We start from the raw sequence: 12,767 nt of genomic DNA, 5'->3' as shown, positions 1-12,767 counted from the left end.
AAATAGACAATATCATTTTTATTTTATGCATGAATTTATATGCTGACTCAAAATTTCATGTACCGATAAACATTTTAGTCGAGAGAGAGACTTCAATATATTTGATAGCGTTAGATGAATGAATTGGAAGAGGCTTGAGTTAAACTTATTAGTCCTAATAGAAATTTTTTTGTTTTAGTACCTATTCATTATTGAAAAAAGGAATAATGTCGCAAAAAAATTTCATTTGGCAATTTTTCGAGAAATGTCCATCAGATGCGTCCAAGGCTATATGCAAAGAGTGCAATAAATTATTTTCTCTAGGAAGTTCAGAGCCTAAAAGGCAAAAAATTCATGGCTTGAAGCTACACTTGTCGAAATTTCATGAAACAGAACATAGGCAATATTTGAAACGGCAATCTGAAATCAAAGAGCACGCATTAGAGAATAAATTAAGACGATCCGATTCAGTAAACTCTGTGTTCAGCACCAATAGTGATAGTGGAAGCAAACTGGTGCAGACCACAATTCCCAATATAGTTCAGGCGCAGGCTTCAAAAACATCAAAGTGGCCGGATCATCATGATATCTCGCGCAGAATTGATAAAGCTATCATGGACTTGATTATAGTTGATATGCTGCCATATACTTTAGTAGAAAGTGAGGCATTTAGAAGACTTAATTTCACAGATCCGCATGGCCTTCAAAAGTACAATTTTAAGTCTGAAAAATATTTCAGAACATCTTTGATGCCACAAACTTATGAAAAGGTATCAAAAAAAGTACAAGATTTGATTGACCAATGTGACTGGATCAGTGGCACTTGCGATATATGGACAAATCCTCCTAAAACATGCTCGCTCCTTAGCCTAACTGGCCATTTCATTGTAGGGCCAAAACGCCTTAAAGTTATACTAGGTGCACAAGTACTAGAAAATGACCACACCGGATTGTACATTGAAGAAAAATTGCGAGAAATGATTAATGAATGGAAAATTAATGATAAACTATTTCTTCTTTTACGTGACAATGCAAGAAATATGGTTAGTGCTATGCGTGGTCAATATGAATCTTTAGGGTGTATGTCGCACACATTACAGTTGGTGGTTAAGGATGCATTATTTTCAGATGAAGAGCATGAAAGAGTCATTAAAACTTGCCGACAAATTGTAGGCCATTTCAAACGAAGTGAGCAGGCTTCTAGAAAGTTGAATGAATGTCAGAAACAATGCGGCTTGCCAATACATTCTATGATTCAAGATATCGAAGTGAGATGGAATAGTACCTACAACATGTTAGAGAGATTGTTGGAACAAAAAACTGCCATAAATTTATACAGCTTGGAACACGGTCGTATTGAAAATCTTTCTACTTCTGACTGGGAACTGATAAAGAATCTCACTGATGTTCTTAAATTTTTTTATGAAGCTACACTCGATCTATCATTTGATAGCGCATGCATATCTGTTGTTATTCCATTGATATCATTATTGAATAGAAAGCTTCAAACCAGAAGTGAAAATGAAAGTGAAGATATGAGGAACATGAAAACACGATTGCATGAATCCATGAATCAACGATTTGCATATATCAAAGGACATCCTGCTCTCATTACCTCAACATTATTGGACCCTAGATTCAAAAATTTATATCTTAACTCAGATGAAGTTGATATTGCCACAAAAGAAATAAAGAACCATTTGAAGATGTACACGGATGATATAAGCGAAACGATAAGTGAAGACCCACAGCCATCGTGTTCATCTAGCATCGCGTCCTCTGAAAAAGGAGAAGGGCTATGGGATGCTCATGACAAATCTTCATGTCGCTCATTAGAAACTTCTGAGATGGATGATGGTGATCGCTTATCAAACGTTAAAAGACTTATGCAAGCATATTTGTCAGAACCAAGATTGCAGAGAAACGCTGACATATATTCGTACCGGAATTCTAGTCCATTTGTGTCCTTAAGAAAGGCTGCGCTCAAATTCTTATCGGCTCCACCGACGAGTGTGTCCAGTGAACAATTGTTTAGTGCTGCTGGTCAGATATACTCGGACAGAAGAAGTAATCTGCGAGGCGAAAATGTTGATAAACTATTGTTTCTTACCTATAATATTCGATTATTCAATTATGAATACTGATATTTATCAGTCTATTAAAATCATTTGTAGTTGTACGTTGTCGTTGAATGGAACAGTGATCCAAATTTTTTTTTCTTTCTTATTCAATTTTAGTTCATTTACAAGAGGGTCATACAAAATGAGCAAAATTTAAAAGATATTATGTTTTTCTTAAGAAGATAGAATATTTTTTGTGTAATGTACTTAAAAGTATTGAAAGAAATATATTTCTGTTTGCTTTGCATTCTTTATTTCATGTTTTCCACTAGTGTGTGTAATTCGAACTTGAATAAAATTGGAAAGATATAGAAGGTTTACTCATCTCATTTCAACATTTTTTTAAAAGCAAAAATTCAAATTATTCATTTACACATTTATATTGATTATCAGGTTCAAGATCAGATGATTGAGATCATTTTCATGCTACTGAAATATAAGGACTCATTCTGATGAATTTTCTTCCACGGAAACATGGAATTATTGAAGTTTCGGTTTCGTTTTCGGCCGAAACTGAGTCTTCAGCCGAAATTCGGTTTCGGTTTCGGCGGTAAAAGTTAGTTTCGGTCGGACTCTAGGTGGCAATACTCCAAAAGTGGGCGGCATATTGACTTATATATGTGTGCTGCCGTTTTTTTGTTAATACCGGAGTTTTTGTAAGTTAATTTCCTGAAGAGCTTAATCCTGGCGATACATTTTCTCTTCATGGTGCTCGCATGCTTTTGAAGGTAGTTCTTTGAACTATTTCCACACCAAGGTATTTCACACTTTCTTTACACTCTATGAATGTGTTTTCCATGACCAGTTAAGGAGAGTTCTGTGTGATCCTGTGATTGAATATGATGAACTGAGACTTGGCTAGGTTTAGTTGCAATCTCCATCTATTGAACCAACATATCGTTTTGTCCAGTAGTAAACATTGCAGGTTTTCAACTGTTTTTGGAAGGGTGTTGTTGTGACTGATGAGGGCCGTGTCGTCCGCGAATTGCAGCAAGTACAGGTTCAATTCAGGCTTAGGTTGTGTACTGGGTTCGTAGATGTCGTAGAGGTACACTTCGCTCAACAGTGTAGCTAGTGGCGATCCCTGTAGTACACTCTGTTTGCTTTTGAAGCAGTGGGATAAGTGGTGTCCTACCCTAACCTGGAAGGTGCGATCCATCAAGAAGTCTCTCAGCAACCATCAGATTGACAGGGCACTTCAAAATATTCAATTTGTATAGAAGTCCTTTATGCCAGATGCTGTCGAATGCTTTTTTTATGTCAAGGAATAATGCAGCACTGTGTTTTTCTATTAAGTTGTTGATTTGAACATTTGAAGATAAAATCGAAACTGATGAATAGTGGAATGTTTTTCTTTGAATCCAAATGGGTAGTTTGGTATTTTCCTTCCAATTTCTTGTTCGAGCATGGTTCTTATTATCTGTTTAAATTGCTTTCCTATCACCGACATCAAAGTGATGGGGCGGTAGTTTTTAACATTTTGTTTTTCAGAGTTGGACTTTGGTATTGTAACCACTATCCCGTGTTTCCACTCAGATGGAAAGTAGTGTCATTTCAGGCAGTGTTCATATACTTGAATCAAATATTTATGACATTTATCACTTTGTAATAGGTGTCTTCGTCAATTTTAGTTTCATATTCATCATACCAATTTGAAACTTCGTCGTATTTTTGTTGGTGGAATTGTGGGTTCATATCTTCACTAAATGTTTTTTGATAGTATGACGCGAATAACTCTGCTTTTTCTTCATCTGTTGAATATATGACATTGTTATCTTCAATGGATTCAGGGAGCAATTTTCCTTTATAACCTGATAGTTTTCTAATTTGCTGCCAGAAATTCTTTCCCTTGCTTACATTTATATCATTGCACACCTCAATCCACTTATGTTCCTTGTATTGTATGTAAATATTATTTGTTTGGATAGAGAAAAATATTGATTTGAATTTTGTACCTGATTTACTCACTTTTTTGTTGATTTTCAATCCATTTGTTTGTGAATTAATGTATCCTTTATTTTATCCTTGAAGATTCAGCCAAATTCTCAGTGACAAATTATTTTGATAGGAATTGAAAAAATAGAGGGGCTCAGAAAGTTTTCAAGCCCCGGCAACCGATAATTTGACATGAAAATGCAGAAACCCTTTAATTGATTGTTAAGTTACCCCTTTTCTCCAACCCCTTAGCTGCAGTTTCATCAAACTCCTGTTTTTCAAATCTGAATATATACCATGTGTGAGTTTGTTCTAAAGCTCAGGGAAACTAAAATTCCACCATAAACTCAGTTTTTTTCATTTTACGGTGATCAGATAACACTTCAAAGTCTCTTGAAAAAAAAAATAAAATTGATAATTTCTCATCCAATAACTCAAAACTAAGACGATGAAACGCGATCGAACTATTTTCTTGACTATGAAATTGAATATTTTTCTCAAAGCTTTTAGCTACAATCATACTCAACAGCTCTCGGAAAAATGTATTGTATTTTTGAAAATCTGTGCAGTGGTGTTCCACTAAGATTTTATATTGGATGCTTTATAACCTCCGCCGTTTTTCTTCTTTCTATTAAAAGCGCGAATTTCATTGGAAAACTGGTTGGTTCTGCAGCTTGTATGTTTCATAGCTGTAAAATAATAGTCGCTAAATGCTATAATAATTTTCTTTGTTTGTTGGTATATTTATTCCATTAGTTTATTGCTGTATTAAATACTTGATCGTTTGGAATTTTGTTAACCTAATTTATTTAGTCAAATATAATAAGACGTTTCGGGTTCGGGCCCTTTTTCAATCTAAAAACAAATATCAAAAACACAGTTACATATACAATTATTCGAGATAGAGATCTGTCACCTTTATTTTAACAATTTCTAAGTCTTCTGCTTGTGGTGCATGTGTCCTCATTCTTCATTTTGTAGTATAATGTGGTGCTAAGTCAATGAATTGTCAAGTTGGTGTCGTTGTCACTCTTCTTCTTTCGTTGTCGTTTTCCGCTGTCTTCTTTATAATCGTTGAGTATATTTTGTTCAGACCATTTATATCTGTTCTGTCGTTGATAGAGTTGGGGTTTCGTTTTATACAGATCATTTCCAAAAATTCCCTGGTTCTTTTATTTTTTTCCCTATCTAATATCCTTGTATTCTCGAAATTGAAAGTGTGGTTGTTTTCTATCGTATGTTTGTAAAGGGCTGTTTGAGTTTTAGAGTATTTGTGTCCTTTTATCCTGTTGTTCAGATTTTGTTCCGTTTGTCCTATGTATACTCCATTACATTGGTTGCATGGTATCTCGTAGACGATATGTGATTTTTGACCTTTCGGGACTATTGCCTTCAATCTCGAAAATAATTGATTAACCTGTATAACCGGTTTGTGTGCAATCCTTATATTGGGGTATGGCTTTATTATGTTTTCTATTTTCTCAGACAGTGTTGGGATGTATGGTAGGGGTATGTAAACTATTGGCTCGGTTTTTGGATTTTGGTAACTTAGTGAGTTGTAGAATTTATGAGTGCGTTGTTTTATTGTTTTGTTTATCATTTCTTGGGGGTAATTGTTTGTGGCAAGTAGGGAGGAGATGTGATTTGAATAATCTTAACAACAAACTGAAATTTACTCTAGAAACAGAACTGGACAATAATATCAACTTTCTGGACATGACCATCATTAGAGAAAATAACAAAATAGAAACTAAAATGCTCCGAAAAACCATTAACTCAGACCGGATACTCGATTATAACTCAGTACATAACATCAAACAAAAAAAAGCAATAGTAACCAATTATATAGATCGAGCAATCAAATTAACTTCACCACGTTATAGACCGGAGATACTAAATCAGATCTCCTCCCTACTTGCCACAAACAATTACCCCCAAGAAATGATAAACAAAACAATAAAACAACGCACTCATAAATTCTACAACTCACTAAGTTACCAAAATCCAAAAACCGAGCCAATAGTTTACATACCCCTACCATACATCCCAACACTGTCTGAGAAAATAGAAAACATAATAAAGCCATACCCCAATATAAGGATTGCACACAAACCGGTTATACAGGTTAATCAATTATTTTCGAGATTGAAGGCAATAGTCCCGAAAGGTCAAAAATCACATATCGTCTACGAGATACCATGCAACCAATGTAATGGAGTATACATAGGACAAACGGAACAAAATCTGAACAACAGGATAAAAGGACACAAATACTCTAAAACTCAAACAGCCCTTTACAAACATACGATAGAAAACAACCACACTTTCAATTTCGAGAATACAAGGATATTAGATAGGGAAAAAAATAAAAGAACCAGGGAATTTTTGGAAATGATCTGTATAAAACGAAACCCCAACTCTATCAACGACAGAACAGATATAAATGGTCTGAACAAAATATACTCAACGATTATAAAGAAGACAGCGGAAAACGACAACGAAAGAAGAAGAGTGACAACGACACCAACTTGACAATTCATTGACTTAGCACCACATTATACTACAAAATGAAGAATGAGGACACATGCACCACAAGCAGAAGACTTAGAAATTGTTAAAATAAAGGTGACAGATCTCTATCTCGAATAATTGTATATGTAACTGTGTTTTTGATATTTGTTTTTAGATTGAAAAAGGGCCCGAACCCGAAACGTCTTATTATATTTGACTAAATAAATTAGGTTAACAAAATTCCAAACGATCAATTATTTAATACAGCAATAATAATTTTCGTAATCAATATAAAAGAATGAAATATTCATTAATTGAAAATTAATCGATAATGATCCATCAAGTAAATTATTATCTACTGGATCAAAACGCGTGCATACAGCAGTACGACAAGAATCATATTCTCGTAGATTTTTGCACATTGTCTCTTGTCCTAAATCAAGCTTGTGAAACGCAGGCATAGCGCAGCCTCCTTGCTCCATTTGAGCTGAGAGGAAGAAAACAGATAGTCCACCCTCGAAAGATGAATCGACAGGTACCGAGCTCTTTTCCGTCTTTTCAATTCAAATACGTAGAATCAAGGTTTGAGTTTTCATTGGCCACCTCTATATAACATAGTTTGTGAACAAAGATTCACAAATAATATTATAGGGGTAATGTGAAGCGACTGTCGGACAATGCAAAAGCTAGAGCCATAACTCTTGATTTAATAAATTTAAATCCGATTCATTTCATCAAAGCAAAAGTACTTATCGAATTTTTCGTAGAGGAAACATCAATTGTTTCCTCGAATCAGTTTAAACTGAAAGAAATAGAGCAAAACAGGCTGGACGAGAAGTGTTGAGAGCAGTGCACAGATTCGATTATAGAAGGGTCGGACTAAGCTGATTTACACATAAAAATGGATGTAGGGACACATAGGTTCACTCAAACTGAACAGATGAGTTCTTGTCGACACTTTCGTGCATTTTCGAGTCATTCTGCAATTTCTCCGATTTCTATACCGCAGGGATTATTATTAATTCTTCATATTGATTCATTTCAGTTCCCAGATTCTATTTGATTATGCTCGGATATGGACACTACGAATGTGGAAAATATCTTCATAATAAACGATATTTCCATTTGTCACACATGAAAACGAGACATCCCGAAACTAAGTGAAAGTTTCAAAAAATTTATATTATTTTATTACAGCCAAAAAGGGTTTCAACTGAACATATTCTGCTCATTTTCTGCTTCGGGGCCTCTCTGCCTATAAACCGTCTCGTGATAGGTGTACAAATTTTGAAGACTATCGTGCTGAGGTTTTTATGTTGATCCTGTTCGGATGTTACTTCTTCAGATTTTTTTGAATTTTAATATACCCTCGGTTGCATGGTCTCTCGGTTTCCTTCTGTAAATTATCATTCTTCGGGTTTATAGTCTCTAAATCTTGATCTTGATTTGAATTAATGGGATGTTCCTCCGCTGTTTCGAATATGTTCTAGGATTTGCTCTTCATGAATTCTCTGATGGTTTACCATTTCATATCTCTATAAATACGTCCATTCTTCACAAATCAGGGTGCATACATTGTACTCTGTAGATACTATATATCTAGTACCTTGTGTTTTATTATTTGCATTCTCTTGGGGAAAGCTTTTCGCCAATAACAACAACAACAAATCTCTTTATTTCAAATCACTCTACCTACAGCAAATACTTAGGCTATATGAAATGAAACAGTATCACAATACATAAATTAAGATGAAAACTCTGACATAGAATAAGGCTCCAATTCTAATAAGTATGTGAATAAATGTTTTTTGAAAGATTTTGTTTCCTTGATGGTCAATGATGTGGGCAGATTGTTATAAAATTTCAAGCATCTGTATTCCAGTTGTTTTCGTGTGGTTGTTAAATTACACCTGGGGTAGCTGAAGTCCGGGGATCTTGTTGCGTAACAGTGCTCAGTTTTGAATTTCTCAAAGAGAAGTGGAGAAATAGGAGACATTCTTGAATATATATTGCATATACATATTGTCAGCAGTCCAATTTCTTGAATATTCCTCTGCATGATTCTCTATACTTCAGCCCTCCCAAGGTACGAATAGCCTTTTTTTGAAGTATGAAAACTGTTGTTTCCAGATACATAGAAAATTATTCCAAATCTAACCTTCGACTCAAGAATAGCATGATATACTGTTTTCAAAATTCCTTTGTTCATGTATTTGGCCAATATTGTCAATGCATAAATGGAAGATTCAAGTTTCCCACTGAGAACCTATATATGTGATGCTCAGCTTAATCTATTATCTACAATGAGTCCCAGAAATTTGGCTTCATCATATAATACAAATTGCCTTTCATTCAACTCTATTTAACTGGGGTATTTTTGTCGTGAGACTGTTGAGATTAAATACAACCGTCTTAGTTTTAGTGCTGTTTATTGATAACGAAATTAATAAGTTGTTCTCTGCAAACCATTCTTCTGAGTATTTCATTATGTCTGATGCTGTGATATCGAATTCTGTTCATGACTTCTTTACCGCTAGAAGGTTAGTATCCTCTGCATAATGTGCACATAATGAACATGATCCCACTCAACCTCCACACCATAATCATTGATGTAAATGATATGAAGAAGTGGTCCTAATATGTTTCCCTGTCCCAAGATGAGTTATGCCAAATCGGATTTTATTTGTCTTCCATCCATGATAATATTTACTAGTTGGGTCCTATGCTGTAAATAAGATCTAATCCATTGCAATGCTGTTCCTCTTATTCCATAATGAAAGCTTCTCAAGAAGTATTGCTCTATATGAACATAAAAGGACCATCATATTCATAGATTATTTATTATTTGAATTGAGAATGGAAAAAGTTTCCAGGAAATATGAGCAGATGTTTTCAAAACATATTGCCCTTTTTGATTAAACCGAATGTTGAAAAACTCATTTTCAGAAATTGGAGCTACACCATTTAATTTTGAAAACCACTATTATCAGCAAATTCTTTTTTCTGAAAACTGTTTTTCCGTAATAACACGAGTATGTTTCGATGTTTGATAGTTTTTTTGACAATTGTATGTATCCTGTTTCTGTGTTGACAAACTTATTTTTTTGAAACAATTGAAATAAAAATTGTTTTTTACAAATAGGCAATGCCATGAAAAAGTCGATGTTCACTTTGAATGAAAAATCCTCTTGAACTTATTATATATTGTATTGATATGTACTCAACCAATTATTTCGAAAAAAAGTTCAAAATGAATTTTTTTCACCTTTCATGCCATTATCAAAATTTCTTCTTCTAAGTCTAATTCCAGTTACTTTATATTTCATTTCCTCATTATGGCAGGATAAAGTCTGCCAAGCATTGGCGCACCCAGGGAGGGGGGTGCAGGGGGCACTACACCCCCCCCCCTTCAAGCGTCGAAAAGCTAACTGATTTTGCTATGGTAAAACCGTAAAAAACTACTTTCATCAAGCTTGCAGCTATGCGTGCCCCCCCAGAACCTATGTGTGCCCTCCCCATAATATCATTCTGGGTGCGCCACTGCTGCCAAGGCAATAAACTTAAATAATTTATATCTCATACGCTAACCCAACTAGCCTTTTCAGCACTTCCAGTGACTCATTTATCAAATAAACAATGTTTTCGCACTAAAGTTTGAGTGAAAGTATTGTAAAATGATCAAGGCAACCAAAATACAAAAATAATGAAAAAAACAATATATATTTCCAGTGAAAGAATTTTCTCGAATATCTATAAGGTCGGCATGAGTTTTTGAACTCGTCCGTTAGATTAGACCTGTCACTCGTCAATTATTCAGCAGATTTCAAGACGATTATGAAACCGTCATCTCCATCGCCAATCATAATAACACGGTAATTCATATTTCAAACAAATTTATGGTTTAGGAATGGCCAACTGTGGGGCCGCTGTCTATGCCGATTAAGCTCTGTGGGGTAAACTGTTTACCTTCACCCACCTGAAGATGCTAGTGTGATAGCGAAACACGTGTCGTGGTTTAAAAACTCATTTTGTGAAAATCGTATATCTAATCTATTTCAAGTCCTTTTTACTTTTTCTATATTTACAGTGGAGAACTGAAACTATTTGAAATAAGAATTTTAGTTTAAAATTGTCAAGCTGCGATGCCAATAAACCATCCAAATCGACTTCTGATCCGGAAGATGCACCACTCACGATGCGTGAGTTTAAACTATGATGGACAAGTTGGATGGTCTATCAACTAACATTGTTGCTATCCAAATGACATCGCTACAATAAAAGATACCCAGCGTAATCTACAGATTGAAGTTTCTCGTTGCTCATCTTCAATTGCCGAGCACGACCCAGCACTAACCCAACATGAGCATTAGCTAGAGCGACATGAGTCCGAATTATTTGATGTGATTACCAACCTCTCTGAGGTGAAAAAGGATATTTTAGAGCTGCGGGCAGATTCCTGTTGTTTTAACGAGTGGAGCACTCCAGTGGACACAGCTGAGATTATGGAGCGGGTACGGGGATCAAACAATATTATAATTCGAAACGTCCCAGAATCAAACGTGATTGAGCAGGACACCACCCTGGTCAATCAAATCATAGATCATATTATTCCTCGGCAATCTCATCATGTCATCTCGATATCCCGGATTGGCACTCTTGCTCCTCCCAAGAACCGTCCAATACTCGTGTCTTTCAGCAACCCTACTATCGTCAAAAAAATATTGAGGAAAGAAAACTTTTAAAGCGAGTAGACTCTTTTCGAGGAGTTTCTCTTTCGGACGACATGACTCCAAATCAGTCCAAACATCTTCGAGAGTTGCGTGATAGTCTTAGGCAGCGGCAGCAGCGAGGGGAGACTGATCCTACTGTAAGATTCATCAGGGGTGTTCCAACGATAGTCTCCCAAACGGTTGATAATGATTCGGAAAACTGACAGGGCCTGTACATCAATGGAACTTACTTTATGCAAATGCGCGTTCCCTGAAGAACAAGATGAATGAGCTCGTGACACTCGCCGACCACTTCAGGCCTCACTTGATATGCGTCACGGAGACCTGGTTTCATCCAGAGATGCCGGACTCTTCCTTCAGTATCGGTGGTTACTCATTGTTCCGGAGTGACAGTGTTACAAACGTTGGTTTCGGTGGCGTTTGCATCTATGTATGTTGTGGAGGAGTTACGTAATAGTTCAGATATCAAAGTCACTAGTCTTGCCTTGCCTGGCATCGATACTATATTTTTGGACTTGTGTTCTCCTGAATTCTCAGCCTATGTTGGCTGCATATATCGGCCTCGTCCCTCCTCTTCAGACAGTTCCCTTTTCGAGCATCTGACTTCCATTTCAGGTTGCAAAAGGAATATAGTTATTGCTGGGGATTTCAACTTCAGAGAGCTCACCTGGCCAATTACTGTTCCCCCACCTGGCTGAACAATTCCTCACAGTGCTCCACGATGCAGGTCTATCCCAACTTGTTGATTTCTCCGTACAAGATTTGTACCGTGCCAGACTCCGTCCACACTTGACCTTTTGCTGACTGACGATGATGCCCTAATCAATGGAATCACTCCTCACGACCCTATTGGGAGATCGGAACACGCAGTTATTACAGCTAACATCCAGTTCATATGCTGCCCGAAGACCACTCGTAGTAGGAAGAAGAAAAAAAATTATTGATTACTGCTCCCTGAATCAGAGTTTGTCATCGGTGGATTGGGATCAGGTATTTTACCCTGGTATCGATGTTGACTCTGCCTGGAATTCTTTTGTATCCGTTCTCAAAGAGAATATAGATAATAGTACCACCTTTCGTACCACTTGGAGAATACCTACCAAACCATGGCTGAATGATGGCTTGATTGACCAAATCCGCTACAAGAAAAGTCTTTGGCAGCGATACCTGCGTAATAGATCACGGTCCAACTATGATGCTCATAGACGCTATTCGAACCGGTTGTTAGCCTCCATCAAGTTGGCGAAGGACAATTTTGAGACCAAATTGGCTAGCTCAAGAAATCGGAAGCAATTCTACAAATACGTCAGATCGAGTCTGAATTCAAAAGTTTCAACACCTCATGTTCGAGACCATGATGGCGAGATTTGCTCTGATTCTCTGGAATGTGCCAACTCCTTTGCCAAATCTTTTGCTTTATCGTTCACATCGGAACCGGATGAACCAATTCTTGTTGTAGAGGCACCAAGATGCAACCACACTTTGAATCGTA

The 12,767-nt window shown here is 36.3% G+C and overlaps 3 protein-coding genes across 3 annotated transcripts; 2 read left to right on the top strand and 1 right to left on the bottom strand.

Moving 5' to 3' along the window:
- The first annotated feature begins 206 nt into the window (after positions 1-206).
- On the top strand, positions 207-2,123 carry LOC123311633 (zinc finger BED domain-containing protein 4-like). Its single transcript, XM_044895698.1, has one exon. It carries the CDS (start codon positions 207-209, stop codon positions 2,121-2,123), a length of 1,917 nt encoding a protein of 638 aa, XP_044751633.1.
- A 2,637-nt stretch (positions 2,124-4,760) lies between these two features.
- LOC123311632 lies at positions 4,761-5,634 on the bottom strand. Its single transcript, XM_044895697.1, has 2 exons — positions 4,951-5,634; positions 4,761-4,889 (listed from the first exon to the last, which is right to left on the bottom strand). Exon 1 carries the CDS (start codon positions 5,632-5,634, stop codon positions 5,044-5,046), a length of 591 nt encoding a protein of 196 aa, XP_044751632.1. The 3' UTR covers positions 4,761-4,889; positions 4,951-5,043.
- A 187-nt stretch (positions 5,635-5,821) lies between these two features.
- On the top strand, positions 5,822-6,816 carry LOC123312291. The gene is made up of 2 exons (XM_044896647.1): positions 5,822-6,659; positions 6,721-6,816. The coding sequence occupies exon 1, from the start codon at positions 5,976-5,978 to the stop codon at positions 6,564-6,566; it is 591 nt and encodes a 196-aa protein (XP_044752582.1). The 5' UTR covers positions 5,822-5,975; the 3' UTR covers positions 6,567-6,659; positions 6,721-6,816.
- The last annotated feature ends 5,951 nt before the right edge of the window (positions 6,817-12,767 follow it).

Source organism: Coccinella septempunctata, chromosome 4 (genome assembly GCF_907165205.1).
Source record: "Coccinella septempunctata chromosome 4, icCocSept1.1, whole genome shotgun sequence".
In the NCBI taxonomy this organism is placed as follows: Eukaryota; Metazoa; Arthropoda; class Insecta; order Coleoptera; family Coccinellidae; genus Coccinella; species Coccinella septempunctata.
The sequence above is the reverse complement of the archived record's forward strand: the minus strand, read 5'-3'. Positions and strand labels throughout refer to the sequence as shown.

Coding starts and splice junctions, on each gene's coding strand:
- LOC123312291 (XM_044896647.1), top strand. CDS start 5,976: ATGATAAACAAAACAATAAAACAACGCACTCATAAATTCTACAACTCA.
- LOC123311633 (XM_044895698.1), top strand. CDS start 207: ATGTCGCAAAAAAATTTCATTTGGCAATTTTTCGAGAAATGTCCATCA.
- LOC123311632 (XM_044895697.1), bottom strand. CDS start 5,634: ATGATAAACAAAACAATAAAACAACGCACTCATAAATTCTACAACTCA.